The 24,446-nt window shown below is 38.7% G+C and overlaps 1 protein-coding gene across 31 annotated transcripts in view; it reads left to right on the plus strand.

The window, feature by feature from the left end:
- The first annotated feature begins 920 nt into the window (after positions 1-920).
- The window catches only part of LRRFIP2 (LRR binding FLII interacting protein 2), a 57,127-nt gene continuing 33,601 nt past the window's right edge, over positions 921-24,446 (plus strand). For 6 of the 31 annotated variants that reach the window (XM_038174342.2, XM_038174352.2, XM_038174350.2 and 3 more), the window contains exons 1-4: positions 922-1,287; positions 11,701-11,807; positions 20,900-20,986; positions 22,037-22,087. In XM_038174342.2, coding sequence (XP_038030270.1) covers positions 11,718-11,807; positions 20,900-20,986; positions 22,037-22,087 — 228 coding nt within the window. In that variant the 5' untranslated portion in view covers positions 922-1,287; positions 11,701-11,717. Of the gene's footprint in view, positions 1,288-1,464; positions 1,967-3,712; positions 3,738-11,700; positions 11,808-20,899; positions 20,987-22,036; positions 22,088-24,446 lie in introns of those variants that run through there. The other 25 variants (XM_038174368.2, XM_038174349.2, XM_038174353.2 and 22 more) reach the window with 17 other exon arrangements.

Genomic DNA, 24,446 nt, shown 5'->3' on the forward strand with positions numbered 1-24,446 from the left:
TAATTCACTTGCACGTCCCGTTTTCTCTCCTTCGTGTTCATCCACTTGAGCTTATTTTAGTAAGACATTTGACCTCTGCCAAGGGCTCTCGGGAATATTCTTGAGTCTTGCCACTAGGCTTGTCATCGAACAGCGCGTTTTCATTCTCATGCGGCTTCAAACATCCGAAATACCATCTCCAGCAGACCCCTGATCATCATTACGTTCTCAGTTACTCATACTTGGTGACAGAAGTGTTAAAGAAAATGCCTACAGATTTGATCCCAAGTCTGTTTCACAGCAGAAACACAACTTGTGTATGAACTGAAATACATGTAATGGTACAGTTCTTTATTTCCGTGTGTTATTTCACATCCTTAGGAACTCTGCTTATATGTAAAATGTATGGGTACAGTCCTATATTTCTATGTTATTTCATTTCCTTAGGAACTCTGTTGTTTGCTTATATGTAAAATTTATGGGTACAGTCCTATATTTCTGTGTTATTTCATATCCTTAGGAACTCTGTTGTTTGCTTGTATGTAAAATGTGGAAGTGTGTAAACCCAGCAGCGTGTGGGGCAGCATGGGACCGGGTTTAAGCACTTCCCACAGGATTTTTGCTCACACCTCCTGCCTGGCACCATCCACGCAAACCTCCCAACCCCTCACACGGCGGGTCAGGTAGGGAGGGCAGAAGCAGGACAGAAATTGGCAGGGGAACAAAACCAACAGGACCATTCCCCGGAGAGCCTGCGAGGCTGAACCCGGCTGCTTGGTCTTCGCTCAACACCAGCGCCTGAGGTGAAACCAGAAAGCAAACCGAGAAGAAAAAGGACAAAAACCCCAACCGCACCCCCCACCTCCCCTCAGCACGGTGCCGCCATTGCGCACGCTCCCGCCCCCCCACCATCCCCTCGCCTATCGCATTGCGCCTGCGCACTCCGGCTCAGCTCCGGCCCCGTCTCCTCTTCTCTCCCCCCTCCCCGCCTTGCCGCCGGTTCGAATCCCGGCGCCGCTCCCCGCCGGCCGCCACCGCCCGGCCTCGCAGGGGCGGGGAGAGGAGGGCGGCCCGCAGCCGAGCGCGGCCCATCCCGGCCCCCAGCTCCGGTTCCTGCGCTTCCCGTGGCCGGGAAGAGGCGGGGAGGAGGGAAGGCGAAGCGTGAGAGCCGGAGCGCGGCTGCCTGGCCCGGGCCGCCGGCCGCTGCCCGCCCTGGGGCGGCTCCAGCCTCCGGCCGGCCGGCGTGCAGCCAGCCCAGGGCCCGCGGGGAGCTGCGGGGCCCTTCCAGGCGGGGCGAGGCGGGGCGAGGTAAGGCTCGGCTCCGGGCTCCGGGCACGGCTCGGAGGCCGCGAGGCAGCGGGCAGGGCGCAGGGTGCCCCTTACGGAGCCTCCTGGCCGCTGGGTGCCGGGTGGGAGGCGGAGGAGGAGGAGGGAGGAGGGAGGAGGAAGAAGAAGAGGAGGAGGAGGAGGAGGAGGAGGGAGTCCCGCAATCACAGCCGGCCGCGTCCCGGCGCCGTCCCCCTTCGCAGCGCCGTTCCGCAGGGCGTGCCCCCTCGGCCTGGCCTTGGGGCGCCTCGGGCTCGCTCCCCATCGCCGTCTTGTATTTTTTTTTTTCTCTTCTCCTGCCGTTATTAATGCAAATGCAGTGATGGTAAGGGCACGGGCACCTTCCTGGGCTTGGAAGGAGCCTGGGGACTGCTCTGGGCGGTGATCTGCGCCCCATGTTAAGTGGCGTCCAGCTTTATCCCTCGCGTGTTGCTTGGCAGGGTGGCGTTTTGCACCTCACTGGTGATAAATCGCGTAAAACCAGCACTGTCACAGCCTCCTCGTGTCGGGGAGACCTCCAGCTGTCTTCAGCGTGAAGCACAAAGTGCTATCAGTTACGTTGCTTTAAAGTGACAACGTAGCCTTGAACATCTCTGGAGCTTTTTTTTTTTTTTTTTCTTTTTTAACAAACTTCCTGTAGGATTAGATGAATGCTTCTCTGGTGAGTTCTATAAACATTAGTTGTGTCTTGACTTTAAAGTGTTTAAATATATTGGGGCCCAGAAGCATCTTCTTTATGTAAAGAAGTATCTTCTTTATGTACACTTCCTTCCTTGGTTAATGTAATTGTTTAGTGACGATGTAAGAGCAGGTGAAAGGTGCTCTGGCAGCACAAGGCAGTATGACATACGTGACGTGCTTTTCCCATTGTCCTACGTTACCTAGGTTTAGAGATGTTTGCCTTCCAGTGTGAAGTCAGTTTTACCTGGACACGACTCCTGGCTGTAGCAGAGAGCTTCTGCATATCAGACTGCTGTGGGAAATGTCAGGTGTCAGCTCGCTGACCGAAACATCAGTGCTTCTTGTGAACTGATTCCAGAGGAGCTCGTTTGCGTTGTGACTCAGACTCTGCAGAGGATGACATGAAGTTTTAGAAAGTGCTGGTTAAATTGGACTCCAGGTCACAGGAGGCTGTGTAGGGCACACTAGGGGCTTAAATAGGAAACAAACCAGGCTTTCACATGGTGAGCAAGTTGTGGTGTATATATACCTTTTGATCATGATTTAAAATATATAAATGAGTTCCTCTGGTACATAATGCCAAGAGAAGTTGAGAAACCGATAACAGATTTGATGCTGTGTTGTTGCCTTTGAAAAATCCTGATGTGAATGGGAATGGTGGTAAGTTACAGGTCGGCACGGCTCAGTAGCATTATAAAAATTGTCAGAGATTCCTTCTGACAAAGTAATCCAAATTTCTTATTGCAAGCATCTGGAAATTGCTTACCAAGGAAGTGTATGTAGTGGACAGTTAGTGTTTCTACGTAACCTTGTGTGTTCTTTGTCCTTCTGAATAGTGAGTAGTGGTGTGGGGTTGTGTGGATAGACAAGTTGGTGCCTTTGTATTAGGCACTGCGAGTTTGAGCTGCTGTGCTGGCGGAGGTGAAGGGGCACCTCCCGATGGGCCTGACAGCCGCTGCCACCAGGGGCTCCTCTGCAGGAGATGCCAGCTGGTGGGAGAAGCTTGCAGCAGTGGCTTCCCTTCCTTGCACTGTAACTGTAGCAAGAGTGTGGGCGTGTTCTAATATTAAGTTGTTAATGGAAAAATAACTTAAATAGTTACAGCTTGTTACTGAACGTGGGCTGTTACTGTGGGGCTCTTTGTTTGTTTCATTCATTAAAAAATGGAGTCTCCATATAGTAGCAGTGTGTTGTGTTTTTTTTTTTTTTTTTTTCCAGTGAGTAATGAATCATTCTGCAAAATGACAGAAAGGGTGCCCATTTTGAAAAAGCTGACAGTGTAAAAATGTCAGTTGCTTCATTTTAGAATAAACATGGGAGGTTCATGTGACTGTTTTTCATTGTGCATTCCCATAATTTTTTTCATGGTGTTCATTAAAGTACTGTCATTTCCTCATATTTTAAAATAACATATGATTTTCTTAGTTTGTTCCTGCAACATCTATGGTAGCACTGATTCTATAAATGTCCAACTGTGTTACGCTGCTTCTCTGAAACCTACGTATGCTTTAGGTTGTGCCTGTGCCCTAAGACAGACTTAGCTGAGAGCTTTGCCAGGACTTCTTGTCACTGATGATAATATTTTTTTTTTTTATCTTGTGGGGTAATGCTATCAGTAAGTGCAGCTGTTAGCAGCTGACTGGCAAAGAATTTGTGCTTCATAAAATAAGTGTCACTGCTTGAAGTTGTATCACTGCATGATGTTGTCTCAGAAGTTTAGAAATCTGCAAAGACAGAGGAAGGTCACCAAGGTAGGTTGGTGGATCTGTAGGTGCCTGGTACTCCTACAGGCCTGTAGGATGCATGGGTGCAGCTACTGTCTTGCGTTGCTTTAAGTTCACCAGCACTAGCCAGGCATAATCACAGATTATGGCTCCATCAGGCAGCGCTTTTCCAGACTGCATAATGGTGGTTGTTTTTTTTTTTTTTTTTTTTTGGTTGTCTGAATTGCTGACCTTCTGTTTATTGACAATAATAGGAACTACGGGATTTCAGCTCCCTCTAAGGAGTTGCTATTCTATTGTTAAATACAGTGAACTGAGAAAACAGTTGTATTTCTCAGCGTTTTAAATGGCAAATAAACTGGGAATATACTGCACTAAAGGGGTAGATTGGAAAGGTGACAGTTAATCCAGTGCAGGCTGACAACTGCACAAAGGGTAACTTTTTTTTTATTTCCTGAAGAGGCTGATGTGTGCTTGTTCATTCAGAGCAGAAGCTTTGTGCCAACGGATTCAGAGGTGGGACGTGATTTGAGACAAACAGGTTTTCTTGTCTTTTTATTTATTTATTTTTAAATGGGAACACTATTCATGAACTGGAATAACTACCTCTGCCATAACAGTGAGCACTGTAATCTTTTGACAGATGGTAATTTTCTGTCTTTGCTTTTGCCTTTAATGCTAGGCTCTTTTATTTGTATTTTTATTTTTATCTTTTTTTTTTTCTTTTTGCTATGATTGTAGTTTCAGATAATCTTTTTTTCTGATTAAGGTTGTTATGAATGAAAATTCTGAGTAAGTCATTAAATCCGTTACATGAACAACTGCTGGTTTCCCTTTCCCGCTCACCCCTTCATTAGGTTATGGTCACCCTGTGGAAATGCAGCTCCTCCTTTTCTTCCTCATGTGCTCACCTGGTTGGTGTCATCAGCCTGATGTCTATGCCGTCAACAGAAATTCTAATTACAAGGAACATGCCCTTGCATAGGGGAATTGTATAGGTGCATCCTTCTAGGGAAGACTCTTATGTTAGTCTTGCATAATTAAATTCAGTCATATTTTTTATTTCTGTTTCTCCATTTGGGCTTGGTCTCACAAAGCACTGAAGGCTAAGCATGTAAGATTTGTGATTTCCAGTGTGATTCTTTCCATTCCCTCTCATGTAAATGCTACTTCTGCTGGTTTGCAATAATAATACCTCAGATTTGTTTATTGAGCTGTGTTGCTAGAGCTGCAGTTTCATGAGACAATTCTTTAAAATAGCTGGGTTGGGAGTGTTCTGCTGTGTGTGTAAACTTTTAAAGCTTTGCTTTAATTGCAGGATGGTAGCTTCCATACCATCCATACCTACAAAATAACCAGCATTCATCTGTTAAAGTAAAGGGCAAGTGTTCAATTAACTTAAGAAGTATATTTAAGTTCTTCAATTTCAATTCCATCATTGCATCGTAGTGCTGCTACTTAGCTCTTTCTTTTTAGTTAGGTGTTTGAAAAAGGTTTTGCTCTTTTTAGTGTATTTCATGAGTTTATTCCTTTAGCATATTTAGCATTCGTGGAATTTTCAGAAATCAAAACGAGTTACTGCTCTTTGTTTTATCAGCAACCTGCGCTTGCTTTGCTCCTGATGAGCATGTTGTTCCTTCCACTTCTTACATTCATCCTCCATATTTATTATTGTGTTTCTAACATTGTTCATCCATGTAACCTTCATTCAGAGTCTTTTCTTTTAGGCTTTTACACTGTTTGATTTCAAGAAACTCTTGTGTTCATCTCTGCCTTCACTCCCTTTGTCCTTATGAAATCAAAGAATTTACCCACTAATTTGAATTGAATCATCTTGCAATTGAAATTAATGATGCAGATCTTTGGGTTTTGTTGAGAAAAATGCTCTGCACTATGTCTTTTTCCTTAAAAAAGGCAGATAAAATAGTGTGTCATAGACATGTATGTACTCTAATACTGTGAAATATAACGATTGGCTTATATTTTATAATGAACAGCTTCCTGGTAGTATTTCTCTGTCATGTTACATGTCAGGGCAGTTAGCCATTTGTGGAAGCAGGAGCAGTCAGTGCTCTCACAGTATTACACAGAACTGCCTTTACGGTCCACTTGCAGATAGTTAAAGTAGAACAAAAGACTGACTTTGCAAGTGGACAACTACGTTTGTGCAAGAAACTGGGTATTATGGACAAGAGGTCCATTTCCTTCCCCAGATTAGAAGAGCTGCTAGCTCGGGCTCCAGCATTAGGAAACTGCGAGGCTGCTTTGAGCAGCCAGTGGTTCTAGAGCAGGGCTGGGCTTTTCTCTTGTTGGATCAGATACACAGAGATTGTTTCTACACAGGTGATTTGTTTTTTTTTTTTTTTAAGTGTTTTGTGGTGTTACTTGAAAGAGAAAAGGAGAGTTTCAGGGTGTTTATTTATAGCCTGTTCACACTGTAGTATCTGAATGCCTCGCATGTATGCGATGCCAAATACACTGGCATAGACCCAGGCATCAGGACAGAGGACAGGTGGTGCCACTGAAGGTGGTGAGAGATAGGGCCTTAAAATGTAGAGTAGCTTGTTTTACATAAGACAGGTCGCTTTTTTTTTTTTTTTTTTTTTTTTTTTTTTTTTTAAGGAAGTGAAAGAGAAACAGATTACCTTTAGTTTAGTCAGAAGGTAATAATAAGACCAGGAAGAAATGTTAAACTTGGTGAAGAGATAAAATTTATATATGCCTGAAGTGAAGAAAAATGAGAGAGGAAACTTGAGAGATTTCCTCACAGATCTGGTTTGTCTGGGGACTTCAGTTTTTTTTTTTTTTTTTTTTTGGGGGGAATGAAATACAACAGGATATCACTTCATCAGTTGTGTAATATAACATGTAACAGCCTATGTGAAGAAACCAAACATGTAATAGGCATGACTTGGGAATGCTGAGCTGTGAGTGCAGCAAATTATAATGGAGTTTCCCTTCTACAGTTCAAGATGGCCAGTGTAACAAACTGTTCTTCGTGTGGTTGTGCTTTGTTTTGGAGTCCTCTCTGGTTATTTTCGGTGAAAATTCTACTGCTACAGCATATTTTCAATGTTCTATATCGTGCAGCAGAATAATTTTTCCTGTAACCTGCAAGTCACAGAAATGAAGTGCCTAAGGAATATTTTTGCTCACATCTGTGAAATATTTGGCACGTAATTTTTTCTGAGAAGTAACATCTTGATACATTTAATAGAAATAGAACTAGATCTCGTTAGTACCAGATCATACAAGGCATGAAATACTCTGTGATGCATCAGCTTGATTAAAAGTTAAGTGGAATGGAAGAAATTGTGATAAGGTTCTCGAGGGTTTATAAAACATCTTGTTTAAGCTTATACTGAAGGTTAGTTTCAAAGCTGTCCGTGATGATAATTATACAATCATAAAATCGTGTATCTCAGAAGGAATCTCTGGAGGACACCCCTTGCTCAAAGCATGGTCGGTCAGAGCAGGTTGGTCAGGGCTTTGTCCAGTCAAGTTTTAAATCTTTTCAGGTCTGCAGGTTTCAGTCTCTCCAGGCCAATGTTTAACTGTCCTCTGTTCTTCAAGTCCAGGGGCCTCTGTTTACACACCCTTCCTGTTGGAGATGCTCTAAATTTGCCTGATTTCTTCTTGCACCCTGTGCTGTCCACCTGTTTCCTGGGGGGAGCTCATAGCCTCCAGGAGGGACACCCTCTGTCCTGGATACAGGTCACGATGCAGAGTCAGCGGGGGGACTTCTGGCAGTGTCAAACCAGGCTTTGCTGATGGTTCCTCTCTAAGGCCTCTCCCACTGCTACAGATTTCTGCACTTTTTTTAATGCTTTTTTTTTTTTTTTTTTTAAAGTTTGACTCTTTGTTTCAAATGGTTCTTTGTAATTCCCTAGTTACTGTTTAACTTGAAGGTCCTCTTGCTCTTCATTTTGACCAGTTTTGGGCAAATACGATCTCAGACAATCTTCTGTATTTGATTCCCATGTGCACAAATTCATATCTTGAAATTTTTTATTATTTAGGTAATTTTGTTAAAGGTGGGCTTGTGAGCACCCCCAACATGTCCTCTGCCTCTACTGTTTTCTTCATCTTTATTTTAATACCTATGTCTTTATGGTAGCTTTTTTTGTTGTCTTTAGCAGCCTTTGCTAGTTTTGATTCCATCTGAACTTTGCCTTTTCTAACTCATTGTTGTATACAAAGGCAACACATCTGTATGTCTTCTAGGTAGCCACTCCCTGCTTTCTTTTCCAGGATTGAGCTCAGTCAGGAGTTTTGTGCTTATCCTTGGTGAGCAAGTTTGGCAGATAGCTGGAGGGGACGCCACACTCTGCTGCACAGGGACTTTTGCACCTGCATGCTGCTGTGAGCCTGAGATGAAGTTCCTTTTGTCCATTCATTGCTCTTTATATATACATTAAATACTTACAGTTGGTCCAAACATATTATATTAAAAATAGCTATACAACCTGCTATATTTAATTCCCGAAACGTGCCTGCTAAGAGAATCTCACTGAATTCACTAACTCAAGTTAGTTGTCTATTAGAAGTGGTATGTTGTTCAAATGATGTCCACAAATGCAGTTCAAGTCTATCGTGTGTGCAATTATTCAGCAGTTTTCACTTATGCAGTAGATATTTGGTGAAGTGATACAGCTCTAAACATGCAAACTAAAAACTTCATACTAATTGATCTTTTACTTGAAACCAGTTAGAATGATTACCAAACTTGGAGGAGTTGTGGACTCGGATGAGGGTGGAAAGGCCTTGCAGAGGGATCTGGATAGGTTGGAGAGCTGGGCGATCGCCAACTGCATGAAGTTCAATAAGAGCAAGTGCCGGGTCCTGCACCTGGGACGGGGAAACCCTGGCTGCACGTACAGACTGGGCGATGAGACGCTGGAGAGCAGCCTAGAAGAGAGGGATCTGGGGGTCGTGGTAGACAGCAAGTTGAATATGAGCCGGCAGTGTGCCCTGGCAGCCAGGAGGGCCAACCGTGTCCTGGGGTGCATCAAGCACGGCATCGCTAGTAGGTCGAGGGAGGTGATTGTCCCGCTCTACTCTGCGCTGGTGCGGCCTCACCTCGAGTACTGTGTGCAGTTCTGGGCACCACAGTATAAAAAGGACATGAAACTGTTGGAGAGTGTCCAGAGGAGGGCTACGAAGATGGTGAAAGGCCTGGAGGGGAAGACGTACGAGGAACGGCTGAGGGCACTGGGCCTGTTCAGCCTGGAGAAGAGGAGGCTGAGGGGAGACCTCATCGCAGTCTACAACTTCCTCGTAAGGGGGTGTCAAGAGGCAGGAGACCTTTTCTCCATTAACACCAGCGACAGGACCCGCGGGAACGGGGTTAAGCTGAGGCAGGGGAAGTTTAGGCTTGACATCAGGAGGAAGTTCTTCACAGAGAGAGTGGTTGCACACTGGAACAGGCTCCCCAGGGAAGTGGTCACTGCACCGAGCCTGTCTGAATTTAAGAAGAGATTGGACTGTGCACTTAGTCACATGGTCTGAACTTTTGGGTAGACCTGTGCGGTGTCAAGAGTTGGACTTGATGATCCTTAAGGGTCCCTTCCAACTCAGGATATTCTATGATTCTATGATTACTGAATGTTGATGTTGATTTTTGGAGACCTTTCTCCCAAACGAGGTCAGCAGGCAGTAGTTCAGAGCTTGAATTGTTGCCCCTGAGACATCATCTTGAAATTGCTCTCTGGATGTGAATATCTAAATTCATCTGAGTGCAAAATCCACGTTTGCTTGCTTCTTTTTCTCAGAATCACAGAATTTCTAGGTTGGAAGAGACCTCAAGATCATCGAGTCCAACCTCTGACCTAACACTAACAGTCCCAGTCCCAGTCTTTTTAAGACTAAAAAGACAGTCACACTGAGTAGCCTGACAGTGGCGGTGCTTGTCCCAGGTATTAGCTCAGTCTCTACTCGCTTTGAGTTTCAGCTCAGCTGTCATCCTTCTAGGAACCATCCCAACCTCTGGTAGGAGTGAGGTTGGAACCTTTTATGTCTTCTTGCAAGTGCACTGCTACCTAACAGCACAGTTAAAAGCAAATAAAAAAATCATGTTTTGGGGGAGGAATAGATAAATCGAACCATGAGCCACAGGCAGATGGTAAAAACAGTCCCTGATGAGTCCTGTGTCTTAGTCCAAATGTTTGTGTTTTATTCAAACACTGCACTACAGATTCAAAGAGCAGCCTATAGAGGAATAGATGGAATCCAGGGGGTGCTTATTCACCCTCCTCCCTGTCAGGAGAGTGCTCATTACTGGACTATAGAACTACATCTTCTCTGGCCCCTTCAAATACTGTGTTTTTTTTATTCTTAACTATTCAGCTGCAAAAGCAGCAAACTCTCCTTTAAGGTTTTCACACAATGGAGTCGTTGTGCACCTGCAGTATTGTGTATGTTTAGGTTTGGTTTCAGAACAGCAACAAGTAAGATTATATTGCGTAATAGTCGGTCCTATGTATGAGCTTTTAAGGGGGGCGTGCAGTCTGAAGTCTTTGTTGTCTTTTCAGCAAACAGAGTATTCCCCTCCTGCAAGCACACAAGGAATAGTAAAACACCCGCAGAATCTGAAGCAGAAAAAAAGGCCTGCCTGCAAAGAGAGGACTTGCGGCGTAAAATTATGGTGGGGGCAAGAAGTGTAGAAGCTAAAATTAGAAGGAAAAACAAGAGCTGTGATGCTACTTGATATCTTTGCCAGAAAATAGCCCATATGTTTTGGCTTTGTTACTGCTGTATAAAGATAACGGAGTAAGAAATAAAGAAATGTTCATGCACAAAAAGAGCTCTTGTTATGGCTGGCTTTTTCGTGTTTGATTAAATTATTAAGGAATCTTTGTGTATTTCCTGGTTAGATGCAGTATGAACTATAGTTTTTATACAAGTTCATTTTCAGAAGTGTAGCCAATAATAGTTCCCTTCTAGACCTTTTCTATCTGCATGGAGATTTTTTTTCTAAATAAGGTGTTTTCCCAAGCCCTGTGTGGAAAGATTGCTTATCTTCCTTGTATCAAATAGCTGGACTACCAACAAGTTCTGATCTGGTCTTTGTAAGGACCTGGATGCCTGGAAGTAGCGTTTCTTTGAGATACTTTGAAAGAAAAAACAAAAACAAAAAACCTAACTTATATTGTTAATTTATTTTTGAGTAATGTTTTGCTGTCTGTGTATGCAGTATATGTAAACAAATGCTGTGTTTTGGCATGTTGGGGATTTTTGTTCTTGTGGTTGATAGCAAAGGTTTTCGGAAGAAGACTAAGAAGATATTTTGTGTGTTGTACTAGATATATATCATGCTAGAATGTTTCTCATTTCTTCGTTTGCCAAATTAGGCAACATAATATTTTTTTTGTTTGTTTGTTTCTCCAGAAATGTCTTCTGCTGTTATAAACTGCAGTTCTCGTTCAGTTGCAACTGAATGAGAACAGCTGCATTAAAGTGTAAATAAACGCCTACTAATGCTTGGATGCTTTGAAAAGGTTCTGTCTCTGAATCTTTTCTGTTGTGGAGAGAGTTCCAATGACTGTGTAATTCTAATGCTTGAACCTGCTGTTGACTATGGGTTCTCCCAAGTCCATAAATTAAAATGGGGTTCTTATTTTTAGGAGGTGTGAAGAATGACAGGGTATGTAAGTATCTTTACTGAGCTAGGAGACTTAGGAGCAGTTGGTAGTTGTGTATAACTAAAGACTTTGAAGCTGTAGGTAAACTGACGGTTTCTGTTCAGTAGAAATACTTCTGCGTGCACCTTGTAGAGTGAAGAGGTGTTATAGAGCTTCCAAAAGTTTTTGGTAACACCTTCCCAGAAATACAACCTCAGGAGAAGTTTATATCAGTGACATGTGACTATGAATATTATACAGTAAAAAAAGTGTAAATTTATTACATTTGTAGGGTGTGCATTCTTTCTTTATTTGTTTTAATTCCAGATCTGAAAACTTATCTTTTTCCTGTTTGTTTTTTTTCTGAATAGAGAATCAGAGAATAAAGATGGGGACTCCTGGATCAGGACGGAAGAGAACTCCCGTGAAAGACAGGTTTTCTGCAGAAGATGAAGCTCTGAGCAGCATTGCCAGAGAGGTTTGTTAACTTAAAATTGTTTCAAATTCAATAATAGGGATGAAAGGAAATTAATTATTCAATAATTAGAAAAAAATGAGAATGAATAGAAATAAGAAATACTTTAAATAAAATAATAATAATAATAAAAAAAATATTTACTGGAATATTCCCATAATGATTTATTATTTGTATGGTTAATGTAACTTCATAGGATCACATTTAAGCTTAGCAAATATTTTTACAGATATATGCGTTAAATGATTGTTAGTTTATGATAAATGAGAAATCTAGTTGCTATCTTAAATCTAAAAACTAGAAAGCTGAACACTTACCCAGTGCAGTGTGCAATATTCCCAAGATGGTAAATGTAGTCTGTTAGTATTAAAGGTGTAGTAGTTGTTATTTAATGTATTTGGAAGAGTTGACAAGTATTCTGTTTCAAATGTAAAGTCACTCTTCTGCCAAAATAAGCCTAATACATACTATACCAGGTCTTTTCTAACAGGATCAGCAGCTTAAAAATATACAGTTGGAGGTAACCAGCCAAAAAAGCAATTGAGAAGTAGCAGATACAAAGAAGAACTTTATGCCCCTGGGTATAGTAAGATGTCTTGAATTCAGAGTTTTACAGCCTGCTGTTTGGGCTTAAGTTTTTTTGGGAAGAAACACTGTGGATTTAGAAACAAAATGCTTAGTATTGTTTGTATTGAAGTGGATACAGAAGCTTTGAGCTACATTATCTACAAATGTGCTAACTGTAGTCGACATAAATAAGTGCAAAGAGTGGACTGTAATCAACCTTGTAATGTACACTGTTCTGTATGTGTCTATGAAAGAAAATCGTATTGTAGGACAAAATATGTAGGTGACAGGTGTCTGAAAACAGCTACTGTATGTGTTTTCAGAGTTATCATAGACTGTAGGGAAAAAGTCATTTTTGTTTAGTTATGAACTTTCTGAAAGCTGTGTTCATACCAGATCTGATGGAAGTTGACAGTGCGTCACACATGTTCTCTGAGGGGATTTGAGTCCTGTATGGTCCATCTCCTACATTTTGGGCAAAACAGTTAAAGGAGGAGAAGGAATCTGGCTTTAATTGTTCTTTTCACCTGTTCTCTGCATGGTTCCATTGAAGTAACGTCAGCTTGCAACTTAGTCTAGTCAAAATGGTCTCAGTAGAAAGGTATAAGGAATATTGTCTTTCTTAAAATTACTGCAGGGCTTTATGTTCTCTTAGATCACTACTATCCTGAACTGAAATTTGTGCATGAGTTTAATTTAAACAAAAGTGAAAAAATTCCCCCCTTAATGCCAAATTAAATTAATATTAGGCCCACAGAGGGAGGTATTCTGTCACAGGGATGAACTGAGTCAAATGTGCCTATTCTAGGGATTAATATGTGAAGTCTTCCTTCCTCTTCTATTAATAAATAAATAAAAAAGTTTGTAACAATCAGCATTCATGATTAATCTAAATATACTGAATATAACTAAAATTTTTATGCTGATCATCCTGCCACTTAAGTGGTTAGGCATTTCATTATATCTTTAACTGTTTTATGTCTATTAATAAATCTTAAAACCTATTTGAATTGTTCTAAATGTTCGTTCCGATTAGAATTATTTTTCTCCTTTCTAATATTCTGGCATTTTTCTGTATTTCTACGGTCATCTTTCGTGACTTGTTAGGGAGAAGAGAATTTGACGTATTTTAAAATAAAATGATTTGCTGCCTTTACATGCATGTTTTTGAGGCTGTGTATAGCACCATCTCTTTTTTTTTGTTTGTTTTGCCACATCAAGTTTTCATTTTGAGAGTCTTAGTTCTACTTGCTGTCCAATTTTGAAGCAGTGTGAAAAGTTGGATATCATGAATATTTATTAGCACAGTGTTTACTACTGTCAGGTTGTTAATCCCTTGGTCTGGACAAACTAGCTATTAGATCCCATGTCAGACAGCAGCTGTTGTCATTGAATTGGTTGCTATAATTCAAGTATTAGCCAACTTGTTCTTAAAAAATAAAAACCAAAAAATTGTATTTTACTTTAAAGGAACAGAATTCACTTCCCAGGATATAACAGCAGAGGTCAGTTAGTAAATCTGAATCCTGTCTTTAAATAACATCTCATATGGAGCTGCAGAAATGTTTCCATTTTCCATGCTGATGACATGGGGCATTCCCATTCTCCATGCACGAATATATAAAGTAGATGTGCTCTACTGTTCTGAGCCCATTATCTCAGCAGCATTTGTTTATCTTCTTATTATCAAAGGGTGTCCTGTTCTTCAACTTCCTCTCCTGAAATTACCTTTTTAGCAGATGTTACTTAGAACAGTTGAATTTAGTCCTATAATCTACAAATCAGATGCCTTGTGAGGAAAACGTTTCTCAAAGGTGTTCAGGGCAGCAAGAAACAGTAAACAAAGCATGCTGAAACAAAAGGCTAGCACTCAAGGATGACCTGCCTGGAAAAACTCCATACAAGTGCTTTGGAATTCAGAGCAGTCACAAAATTCCACTAGGATTTGTCATAGTTTGTAATACTAGCAAAGGCTTCCAGTGCAGTTTATGAAGTTTTGGGGTGTTTTTTCTCCTTTCTTTCTCCAAAACTTCAGACTTTAAGAAGGCACTAATCTCAATCTTTCTCACGACTCTGAACTGACAAGATTTCTTCATTTTATGGCATGTGTCAAAGAAGTGATTTCTGCCTGACTGTGCCAACAAACATTTGTGTGCCAGGAAATTTGGGGTAAAAAATTCTTTGAAACTGATCCAATAAACTCACTTCTGTAGAGTCCTTTCTGCACTGATTGAACCTGATGCGTTGTCTTGTATGAAAATATTTAATGGCAGATGAGATCACTACTGTTGGATTTGAGGGATGTGGTCAGATTTTTTCATTTTCTCTCTTTGTATCAGAAAACTCTTCCTCTTATGGTAGTGCCTCCTCCACATCACTTTTTGTAGCACTAGCCTTTAAGCAACATTATGTATGGAATTTTTGTATCTTTTGCTTGCTGAGCGAATTTGCATTGAGACAAGCTCTTCCTCCATGCTGTTGAACCAATCATGGCATGAATATGCTAAAACATCAACGTTGAAATGATGGTGTATCCCTGACTTATCCTAAGAACTTCTGAGTTATCGGACCACTTTCTCTGGGATCTACCTCCTGGTGCATCTGATTCTTCCTGGCATCAAATTCCCTGTGCTCATTGAAATTGAGGAAAGAGATAAAAACAAAGGGAATAAAGGGTGTATACACCTATCCAGAGATGGGGGTCTATGCATCCTTTTCTAGAAGCAACACACTCTGTCTTAGGAGAGACAAGTTGCCACTCTCTGCATTATTCTGTGTTTTAGGAGAGATTAGTTGCAGTTGGTAAGCTTGGAAGTCTTGGTACAATGGGGAGGATTACCTGTTTATTGTATTTGTATCAAAAGCTGTTGGAACAGGTGGTAGATATATTGTCCAGATGTTCCCTGCAAGAAAAAATCTTAACATAGTTTGTTTGCATTGAAAGTTGAGTATTGATAGATGTCTTTGGATTATAGCAAAGTTAATTTGAAGTCAGCTAATCTTTTATAAAAGAATGCACATCTGGAAAATATGAAGCGTTCCTTTAATGCTACTTTCGGCTTTGTTTTCTAGTTGTCATAGCGGATTCTGGAGGTGTAGGCTTTCTCAGATTGACAAAGAATGTGAGAATAAATGCATGTGTAGAAGACAGCTTTTTCTCTCAAAGCTCTGCCTCTCCAAAGAACAGATACCGCTTGTCTAATGTGACTTCAGGCATCTGTCCAGATTAGGTTCTTCCATGCGAATCCCTTTTTTTGTTTATTAACTAATTTTTTTTAAAAGTTCAGGTTCTCAAGGCTGTCTTGTTGGATGTACATTAGATACTGCTGATCTCAAAGTCTTCTCTCTTCTGTTTTTATGTAGATTCTGTGCTTATAAAGCTGTCTTGTGGACAGTGTCTGTCCACCTGCGTCACTTCCATTTGTTCTTATAATTTGTTGCGTTCCTTTTAAATATTCAGTAGTAACTTCTTGTTAACAGGCTTCTTATACCATTGAAACCTTTTTTCCAAGACCAGCCTTACATGCAAGAGCAGATGTTTTGGTCGCATTTTTGGTTTTGAGATTATATCATGAATTGAGCAAGTTAACTTATTCTTCATCATATTGAATCTATTCAAAGGTCAGTCAGTACCAGTTTCTCTCTGCATGTAACTTCAACTTTTTTTTTAAAGAAAACACCCCGATCAGAGATTGTTTTTGTAGAAGCTAGATGAATTTTGAATGCGTTATTTTAATAAGAGACCATTCAAATAGTTTTAAGTTGGCTATTTCAGTTTAAGTGTTAAGAATAGCAACAAACAAAATGTTGACTTAACAGTACTTCTGTTAAAGATACTTTATTGATGAGGTATCCTAGAGATTTTTTTTAATCTTTGTATAGTCATATCAGAAAAAAAAAAACCACAAACCTTTAATCATGTAAATATTAAGATTTTGTTGTTTATAGTCTTTCCCTGTCTAGGCGCCTACCTGGGCAACTTGCTCTAAGGAACCTGCTTTGGCAGGGAGGTTGGACCTGATGATCTCTCGAGGTCCCTTCCAACCCCTACAATTCTGTGATTCTGTGATTTGCTTTGTGGGCAACTGGAGACAGAGCATGCACATGAGAAATAGGTGTGAAATAAAAGGTGTGTCTGAGGAGGAATAAGAAATCCATTTGGCACATGAATGATTATGCTGTCTTGAGTCCAGGAGACAGTAAGGAGATGAGGGTAAAAGAGCATGGGAATAAGAGTGGAGAAGACATGAGAAACAGGAGAGAGAAAGCATGCTCACTTTGTAAGAAACGATGAAATAAGCTTTTATGAGGCTGGTGAGGTAACAGTGTGTAGTAGTATGTTAAGGAATGTGGTGAACGTTTCTAAAATGCTCATCCTAATTTTCAGCTGACATAGTCTTGGGTATTCTCTCAAACACCCTGATGGCAGAAACTGAATATGGTAAATAAGCACAGGTAGCTGGTTCCCTCACAACTGCCATCTTGTGGAAGAAAAAAAAAAATCACTTCCTTGACTGAGCCTCAAGAACATTGGAAAGTACTGGATTAACACTGCATATACCCTGATAAAAATAGAAAATGAGTTGTAGCCCATAACAAAGCAATTTTAATTGTTTTAATTAAAGCATTCATATTTTTCCACAGGTGAATAATATATTTTAGCATAGCCTATATTTTATCAGTATGAAGCTTTTATCCTGAATATGATTAAATCCCCTTCAGTATGGTATGGAAACTAAAATCAAAATACTATTGTTTTCTAGTGATTGTCTTCTTGCAAGCCAGGGGAAGGAGGAAGAATGCCTGTCTACACTGTGGAGGCAGATGTTATGCTTGCTTAACATAGCAGGGAGGAAAGCTTCTACCATACTGATTCAGTGTAATAGTAAGCTTTTTCACTTTGTGAAGAACTTGGTTATTGCTGTGAAGACACAAATAAAAAACACTTCAGAAAGGAAAGACTCTAGAGTATCGGTACAAAGGCATTCAAAATCAAATCTGTTTTTTTTTTTTTTTTTTTTTCTATTTCTTCCCTTTCTTGCCAAAAATATTTTGGCTGTAACTGAAGAATTAGGTGTTATCCGTGGGAGATAAAATATCTTGAAAGTTTTTCAAAAGATTTTGGCAGAGAATATGTTACAAAAAAATCAGAAAAGAGGAAAAAATGGTGTAAGCGGAGACAATTTTCTAAATATCTGTAAGTAGTTGTTAGCAATTATTTTTAATGAAAACAAGGAAACTGACTGTCACCTGTAATGGAAAGAGAACATTCTCTTTCCAGCATATTTTACTATAATATATGCAATAAAATAAACTACTCAATAAACTACTTTGTTTAAAAGCACCTTTGTGATTAGGATAGAAGGTAGAAGATAAGAAATATTGTTTGTGTGTTTATGTATAAAGCAAAATATTATAGATTTAAAACTTTTTAACTGTTTTCTCCTATTCAAATAAAGTCTTGAGGGCCTCTTCTGTCTACCCAATCTCTTTCTTTTACAGAGATCTTACCTGTACTCTGGTACTTCCTTTCTTGGTTGTTTTTCTGAATAAATTTCATGCAAGATCATTGTCTACTTTTTTTGTCCTATTTGCCTTTCATAATTTATATTCAAGGGACTTTTTTTCTTTCTATCCACACATGTAGGTATGCTGGTGTGAATCAAACAGGTGTGGTTGTCTCATCTCTCATTTGCAGTTGAAGTGACTAAGAAAGCTCAGCTATCACATTTCTTTATAGCAGCTGTGGAAATCCCCTGAAGATGTTTTTAAAATAGTGTCAAATTTGCTAGGTTATGGACAGTCCGGAGTTTAACTTTTTACTTCAGGAAAATAGGAATTTGGCATATATTATAACTTCTTAAGAAGTTATCTTCAATTAGCTGATATTGTAATATACTTTTCATAAGTAAAAAAATGTATTGCTGTCTGGTCTATAGCCTGTATATAAAATAACAGATGAAACAGAGATGAGGACTGTAACAACGACAAAAAAGTCTTGATTCCCTTTCTGTGCCACTTTTATAGTCCTGACAGCTTCACCTTTTCTACTCAACCATCTACTCAAATCTGGTGTGGCAGTTATTTCCCCTAACAAATACTTAATGAATTTATTTCAATGTAGCTAAATAATTTAAATAAATAATGCAACAGACTAGATAGCAGCACCTAGGAAGAAAGCGATGTCCTTTTGAATAATGGTTATTTCTTTATTAATGTTAATTTTAAATTTCAGTTACATAGTTATCAAGATTTGCATTAATGCTCTTAATAACATGAAGTTTGCTCTCTAACAAATCTGCTGAAAACACAGAATTATTTGATGGCCTTTTGAATTCAATGTGATTTGTCTCTTGCCTTGCATTTTGGTCTTCTTGAAATGGTGTACTTATTGGACGAATCTAGCTGCTCAGATCGTTAACATAGTACTGAACTGGCTTTTGCTAAAAAATTTCTCTAAAAATATAAGGCTTTTTCATCCATTTCAGGCATGTATTTTACAATGAATATGCTTGTAGAATTTTTCTGAATTTTATGAAGGATTTAGTAAAATGGAAAAAAAATACTTTTCCCTCTACTGTAGAACATGGCTGTGGAACTTAGGCTGTAGGACTAGGAGTGAGCGGTGAAATGGCCCTTGTTTTTTAGCATGAGTCAGTAAATGAACAAACTTGCTATCTTTAACCATAAAGCCCTGCCGTGATTTAAAGGCTGTTTGCATATGTCTGCCGATCTATAGACAGAACTAAAACCAGACGTATCAGCTGTTTGAGTCCTTTCTCTTTGTGCTGCATGCGTGTCTGTGTGAAAGTTTACGTACCGCATAAGCTATGATTACAGACGATCACAAAGTAGGGTTGCAAGTGAGAAAAGACTTCCTGTTGCAGGGGATTCCCTTGCTTTCTTGTGTGGATCAGACAGGAAGAGAAGCGGCTTTATTCTGCTGTGAAAAATGATAAAATAGTGGCAGTCAATAGTGCTAGCACTGACTTAGAATCACTTTATCTGAGTATGGAAAATATAGAAAAACATTCTTGACGAGTCACTTGAAGTTAAGACAAACTATTTTAAGTGTCAAAGTTCTAACGCGTTTGCCTTCTTTCTTGTTATTTAATAGGTATTTTTGTCCCTGTAGTATAGCTTAAACTCTAAGTTAAATACCTCTTCCTTTTTCATGAAGCACGACAGTTATTTACAGTTTTCACAATTATTATAGGTTTTTAATGTTTTACATAAACCTATGCTGTACCTATGGCAAAAGGAGAAAAAACTGCTTGTAATACAAAATCTCATTGCATAAAATTGCTTTGGATTATAGGAATTTCAATGTTGATGTTTGTCATAAGCTTGTAATTAACACTAAATAGACAACTGAAATTTTTGGTGGCAAACCTGTTGTCAGTGATTTAATGTTTCAAAAAAAGTGAAAATTTTCATCAATGCATCATTTGATCACTAAAATTCAAAATTGAGAAACTTGATCTTGTGTTTTCCTCAACTTCTAGCTTTATGTCAAAATCTTTTTTGCATCTTGTAATTAAGAAATTACATTTGAAGTAGTATTTAGGGTCTGAAACCAATGTGTTTTGTTTTTTTGGTTGAGGCTGGATAGAGAGGGAGGAAATCCATTGTTGTATCTGGCAATAACCAGGTTTCACAAGCAGTTCATCAGATCTAAGAGCTGTTTCTCACTGAACATTGGGAGCATTCACTGCTGTTTATCTTTTTTTTGTGGAGTCTGGTGTTCATAAGCTCCTTCTGCAAGCCAATTCAGTCCACTAGCACAGCTGAAAACTAATGTTGTGGGTATGCATTTGTTTTCTGCTGTGGTAATTAAATTGGCTTACTGCAGATTTTAAGTTGTGGAGCTGTCTGTGGAAGGTGTCGGGGAATGTAAGCCCCTAAATGAAAAGTTAGGGAAATTCCATTTCAGTGAATGGTTAAGTCAGTTCTTCAGAAATTGTAAACGTGCATTTGTCTGTCTTATTTTGCCCAATAAATGGTTTGATTTTATGATTGCTATTATAAGTAATTCCACCTCCAATTGCTGCTTGCCTTTTGAAATTATTCCCATGAGAGTAGAGCTTTTAAATACGACAAGAACAGTAATGGTTGTTTAAAATCTGTTTTGATTCTTCCTTTTTTTTTTGTTTGAATGTCTTTCTGTGGCTCCAGATACTACATATACTTATGTGCTTGCTTAAATAGGATGCATAGGCAAAGATCTCTTCAAGTCTGCAAGGCCTACATTATTCTCTAGATTCAGTGGTGATAATATTTCTGAACTTAGTTCTTCTACCGTTGTGTAACTCTTGACTACATCTTTATGGATGTGAGACTTTACATTTTTAAACATTTAGTTATGTATGCTTTCTGAAATATCATTCTGAGAACTCTATTTTGTCGACTACAAATGTATTATGATTTTACAATGTTAACGTATTTTTGTGAAGATGTTGTTAAATTGAATGCTCAAACTTATACACACAATGTGTTACAAACTTTGAATTATTCCAATTTACCTGTAGGCAGAAGCCAGACTTGCAGCAAAACGGGCAGCTCGAGCAGAAGCAAGAGATATACGTATGAGAGAGCTGGAGCGACAGCAAAAAGAGGTAGTGTAAATTCTCAGGAATTACTACAAACCTGTTCTAAAATTCTTTAATTTTATTTTTATTTTTTTTACTTGCTTGAGTTTTGTCTTTCAGGACAATTCAGCTTTGTACTGGGATTTTCAACATCTGGCAGCTCTTAGCTCAATATCTATAGTTTTTCCTAAGTTTAATATCTAATGTTAAGTTTATTATTGTCTGGATTTGAATTGCTACATTTGTGTCTGAGTCAACTGGTGACATTTTTGTGCTTTTATAAGGACCTTTACTTAATGCGCTTTGGCAGTTTTTATCTGTTGCTGTGCAAAAGATCCATTGTAAGTGTGGGTAACAGGTAGCACATAATGAATACACCTGACTGTACTTGAAATGTACACTGAATAACGTATAGGGTAAAGAACCATGGAAAAGAGTTAAAGAATTATTTTTGCTTGTTGCTTGTTATTTATGGTACATTTAGTAATTGGATAATTTGAACGTGTGACTTTAGATATGCAGTTTTCCTTCTATTTTTTTCCTCTGATTATACCCAGAACATTCACAATAAACGGCTTTTGTTAGGACCTTCATTTAAAACAACTTAGTAGAATTGGGATATTTACACACAGTTGTTTTGCTCCACACATTTTTTTTTCCTTTTTTTTTTTTTTGTTTTTGTTTTTCAATAAAAAGGCATTTTTTGAGGGGGAACAAAATTGAAAAAGCAGATTTTCAGCAGTGTTTGCAGTTGATTCAGATTCTGTGGCGTGCAGAAGATTCAGAATTTATTAGTTATTCTAATTATTCAAATTGTGTAAATGATTCTTGTTTTTTTTTTTTTTTTTTTTTTTTTTCCTGTGGGTAATAAATACAACTTATAAAATGTTTTGCTTTGGTTATTCTATACCTTGTTTTCTAATGTCTATAGATAACCTGATACTATAGTGAATATTACATGGAAATTAATGTATATTTTTCTGAATTTTTGATTTAGGAATCTCATGTGGTGACTAAACTATTTTGTAAATGGCTTGTTGTTTTTGTTTTTGTTTTTTTTTTTTTTATATTCTGTAGTTTTCTCAGCATTCATATGATAGAAAATGGGCTCATATCCAGAAATGGATGGTAGGCTAAAACCACCTCTTGTGCATGTTTTTGCCACTCAAGGAACTAACAGGATTTGGAGGTCGTAATTCACTAATGGTTTGCAGTGTGTCATTTCAAACTGTTTTTTACTACTGAAAAAAAATGCACAAATTAAGTATTGGTGTGGATTTGCAGGGTGCTTTATGGAAGCAAAAGGCAAACTGAAATGAGATGTTTTACTTGAAATGAAATGCTTTTTGTTTCCACCGTGTGCTGGCTTCAGTTTATTAATTATTTTATTTAAAATGAAATTACTTCAGTTTCAATCTATGTAAACAGATAATTTTGGGGCTTTGTGGCTTTTTTTTCTTTACTTTTTTTCTTTTTCTTGGCAGACTTGCATTTATTTGTTTCTCTTTGAGTAACGTTGCAAATGCTAATTTTTTTCACTGATAAGTCACTTATATGACTTATAAAATCTGTTTTTCAACAATTTGTTTAAAAAGAAAAAAAAGCCCCTTTAATCACTTTCATCCTTTTGCTCATTGTCCTTTGTTTCCTCTAAGTAGGAAAGTATATAAATAGTTGAGTTACAGTCTTACAAAACAGTTTATACTAATTTAATCTGGTATCTCTTTAAAGAGTTCTTTTCAAAGACTTCATGTGCCTTGTAAAAAAGAGTTTTGCTGGGAGCTTGTGTGTTTATTTAGTTGTTTTCTAATGTGGTGCTCACTGTGAATGATTTAAATTAAGAAGATTTAAGACATCCCACAAGTAAAGTTCAAATAGTTAAAGCTGCCATGACAGTTAATTGGCACTTCTGTTGAAAAATCCTGGAACTGCCATTACAATCTTAATTGCAAAAGTTGTGCTTACCTGATATTGCCTCTTTGCATAGCTGACATTTGTATATATTAGTTTTCATGTCACTTAACAGAAACCTTTGTGGTTCTTTATATCTCTTGGTGGAATGCACATTTTAATGCTCTCCCCACCCCTGAAAAGCAAAATCTCCTCCGTGAGCAATCTCAATTCAAAATTAATGCCACCTTCTTCCTGCACTTGGAGGAGGTACTTCTGCTACTGGAAGATTCCAAGCAAATGTGGGTTCTTTTCCTAGATCAGGAGACCTAGCCTCTCTTAAATGAAGTGCATATTTCGAACTTAAATTCTTAGAAATCTAGCTTAGAAATGCTGTTGTTTGCAATATATACTGTGCTACTTTATCCTTTGGCTCCAATATGCTGAACACTTAACACTGGCTTTCTATTTTCTGATTGTCTATCAGAAAAGAAGGAAGAGACTTTTCACTAACTTAGGTAACTGTGTACAGAAAATTGTAGCAAAATCTCAGGTTTTACATTACCAAAATATAGTTATATATAACTGGGGGAAAGACAAGTGTTACACAGGCAACTATGAATAATCTTAACTAAGAAGCAAGCTGTCTGCTTGCAAGCTGTAAAAATTAGTAACGTACACTTGTTCATTCACAGTGATCTGACTGATGCATTTAAAAGTTACATAGTAAAAATGTTCACTTTAAACCTTAAAGTATGCACTTCATAGAGGACTAAAACATCATTATGAAATGCCCCTCTTCTTTATGCACCCCTTGTGCAAGGATGGAGTAATAAAATGATGCAAAATTCTTTTATTGCCAAGAATTAGCTAGGCTTTTTGAGTAGTTCCACAATAACATTAAACATGATAATATATTCAGTAATAAGATAGGAAGTAATCATGTGACCATAAGTAGTGTGAAGGCCAGTTACAGGCTTAGATGACCATTGCTGGCTTGGGGGCTGATTTGTTTTGTCTCTGAAGATAAATGACTTTCAATCTTCAGAATAGTTTGACATACTGAAAATGACAGAAAATGAGTTGTTTGAGGAAAGATCGTAGTTATGGAGCCCTGTTCTGGTTTTCAAATGTGATGCTTTAAAATTATTTTTAAAACGTGTATGTATTGAAACTAAAAATTTGAGAAGCTTATGGAAGTTGAAGCATTTTAATGTTTACTTTAAAATTTATTCTATTTTTGTTCAATTTCTCATGTATTCCCTTGTTTGAGACAAAATTAACGTTTCCTGATCTTCAACCAGAATAAGAGAGATTAAGGTGCCTTAAGTACATGGTGCTGCTGTCCTCCCCTCTCGCCCCCCCCACCCCCCCCCCCAATTTTAAAAGTTGGTTCATCATTTTCCCCTGTTGTATATAGACTACATACAGAACTTAAAATTGATCAGTTTGCTTAAGAAGCTTTGTTCTGATAATAAGGGAGAATATCACAGAATGGTAGGTGTTGGAAGAGACCTGAAGAGATCATCGGGTCCACCCCCCAGATATCAGGAATATCTGAAGTATGTATCAGGAAATTGACAAGGATCATCTCTAT

The sequence above is a fragment of the Anas platyrhynchos genome, chromosome 2 (assembly GCF_047663525.1).
Source record: "Anas platyrhynchos isolate ZD024472 breed Pekin duck chromosome 2, IASCAAS_PekinDuck_T2T, whole genome shotgun sequence".
In the NCBI taxonomy this organism is placed as follows: Eukaryota; Metazoa; Chordata; class Aves; order Anseriformes; family Anatidae; genus Anas; species Anas platyrhynchos.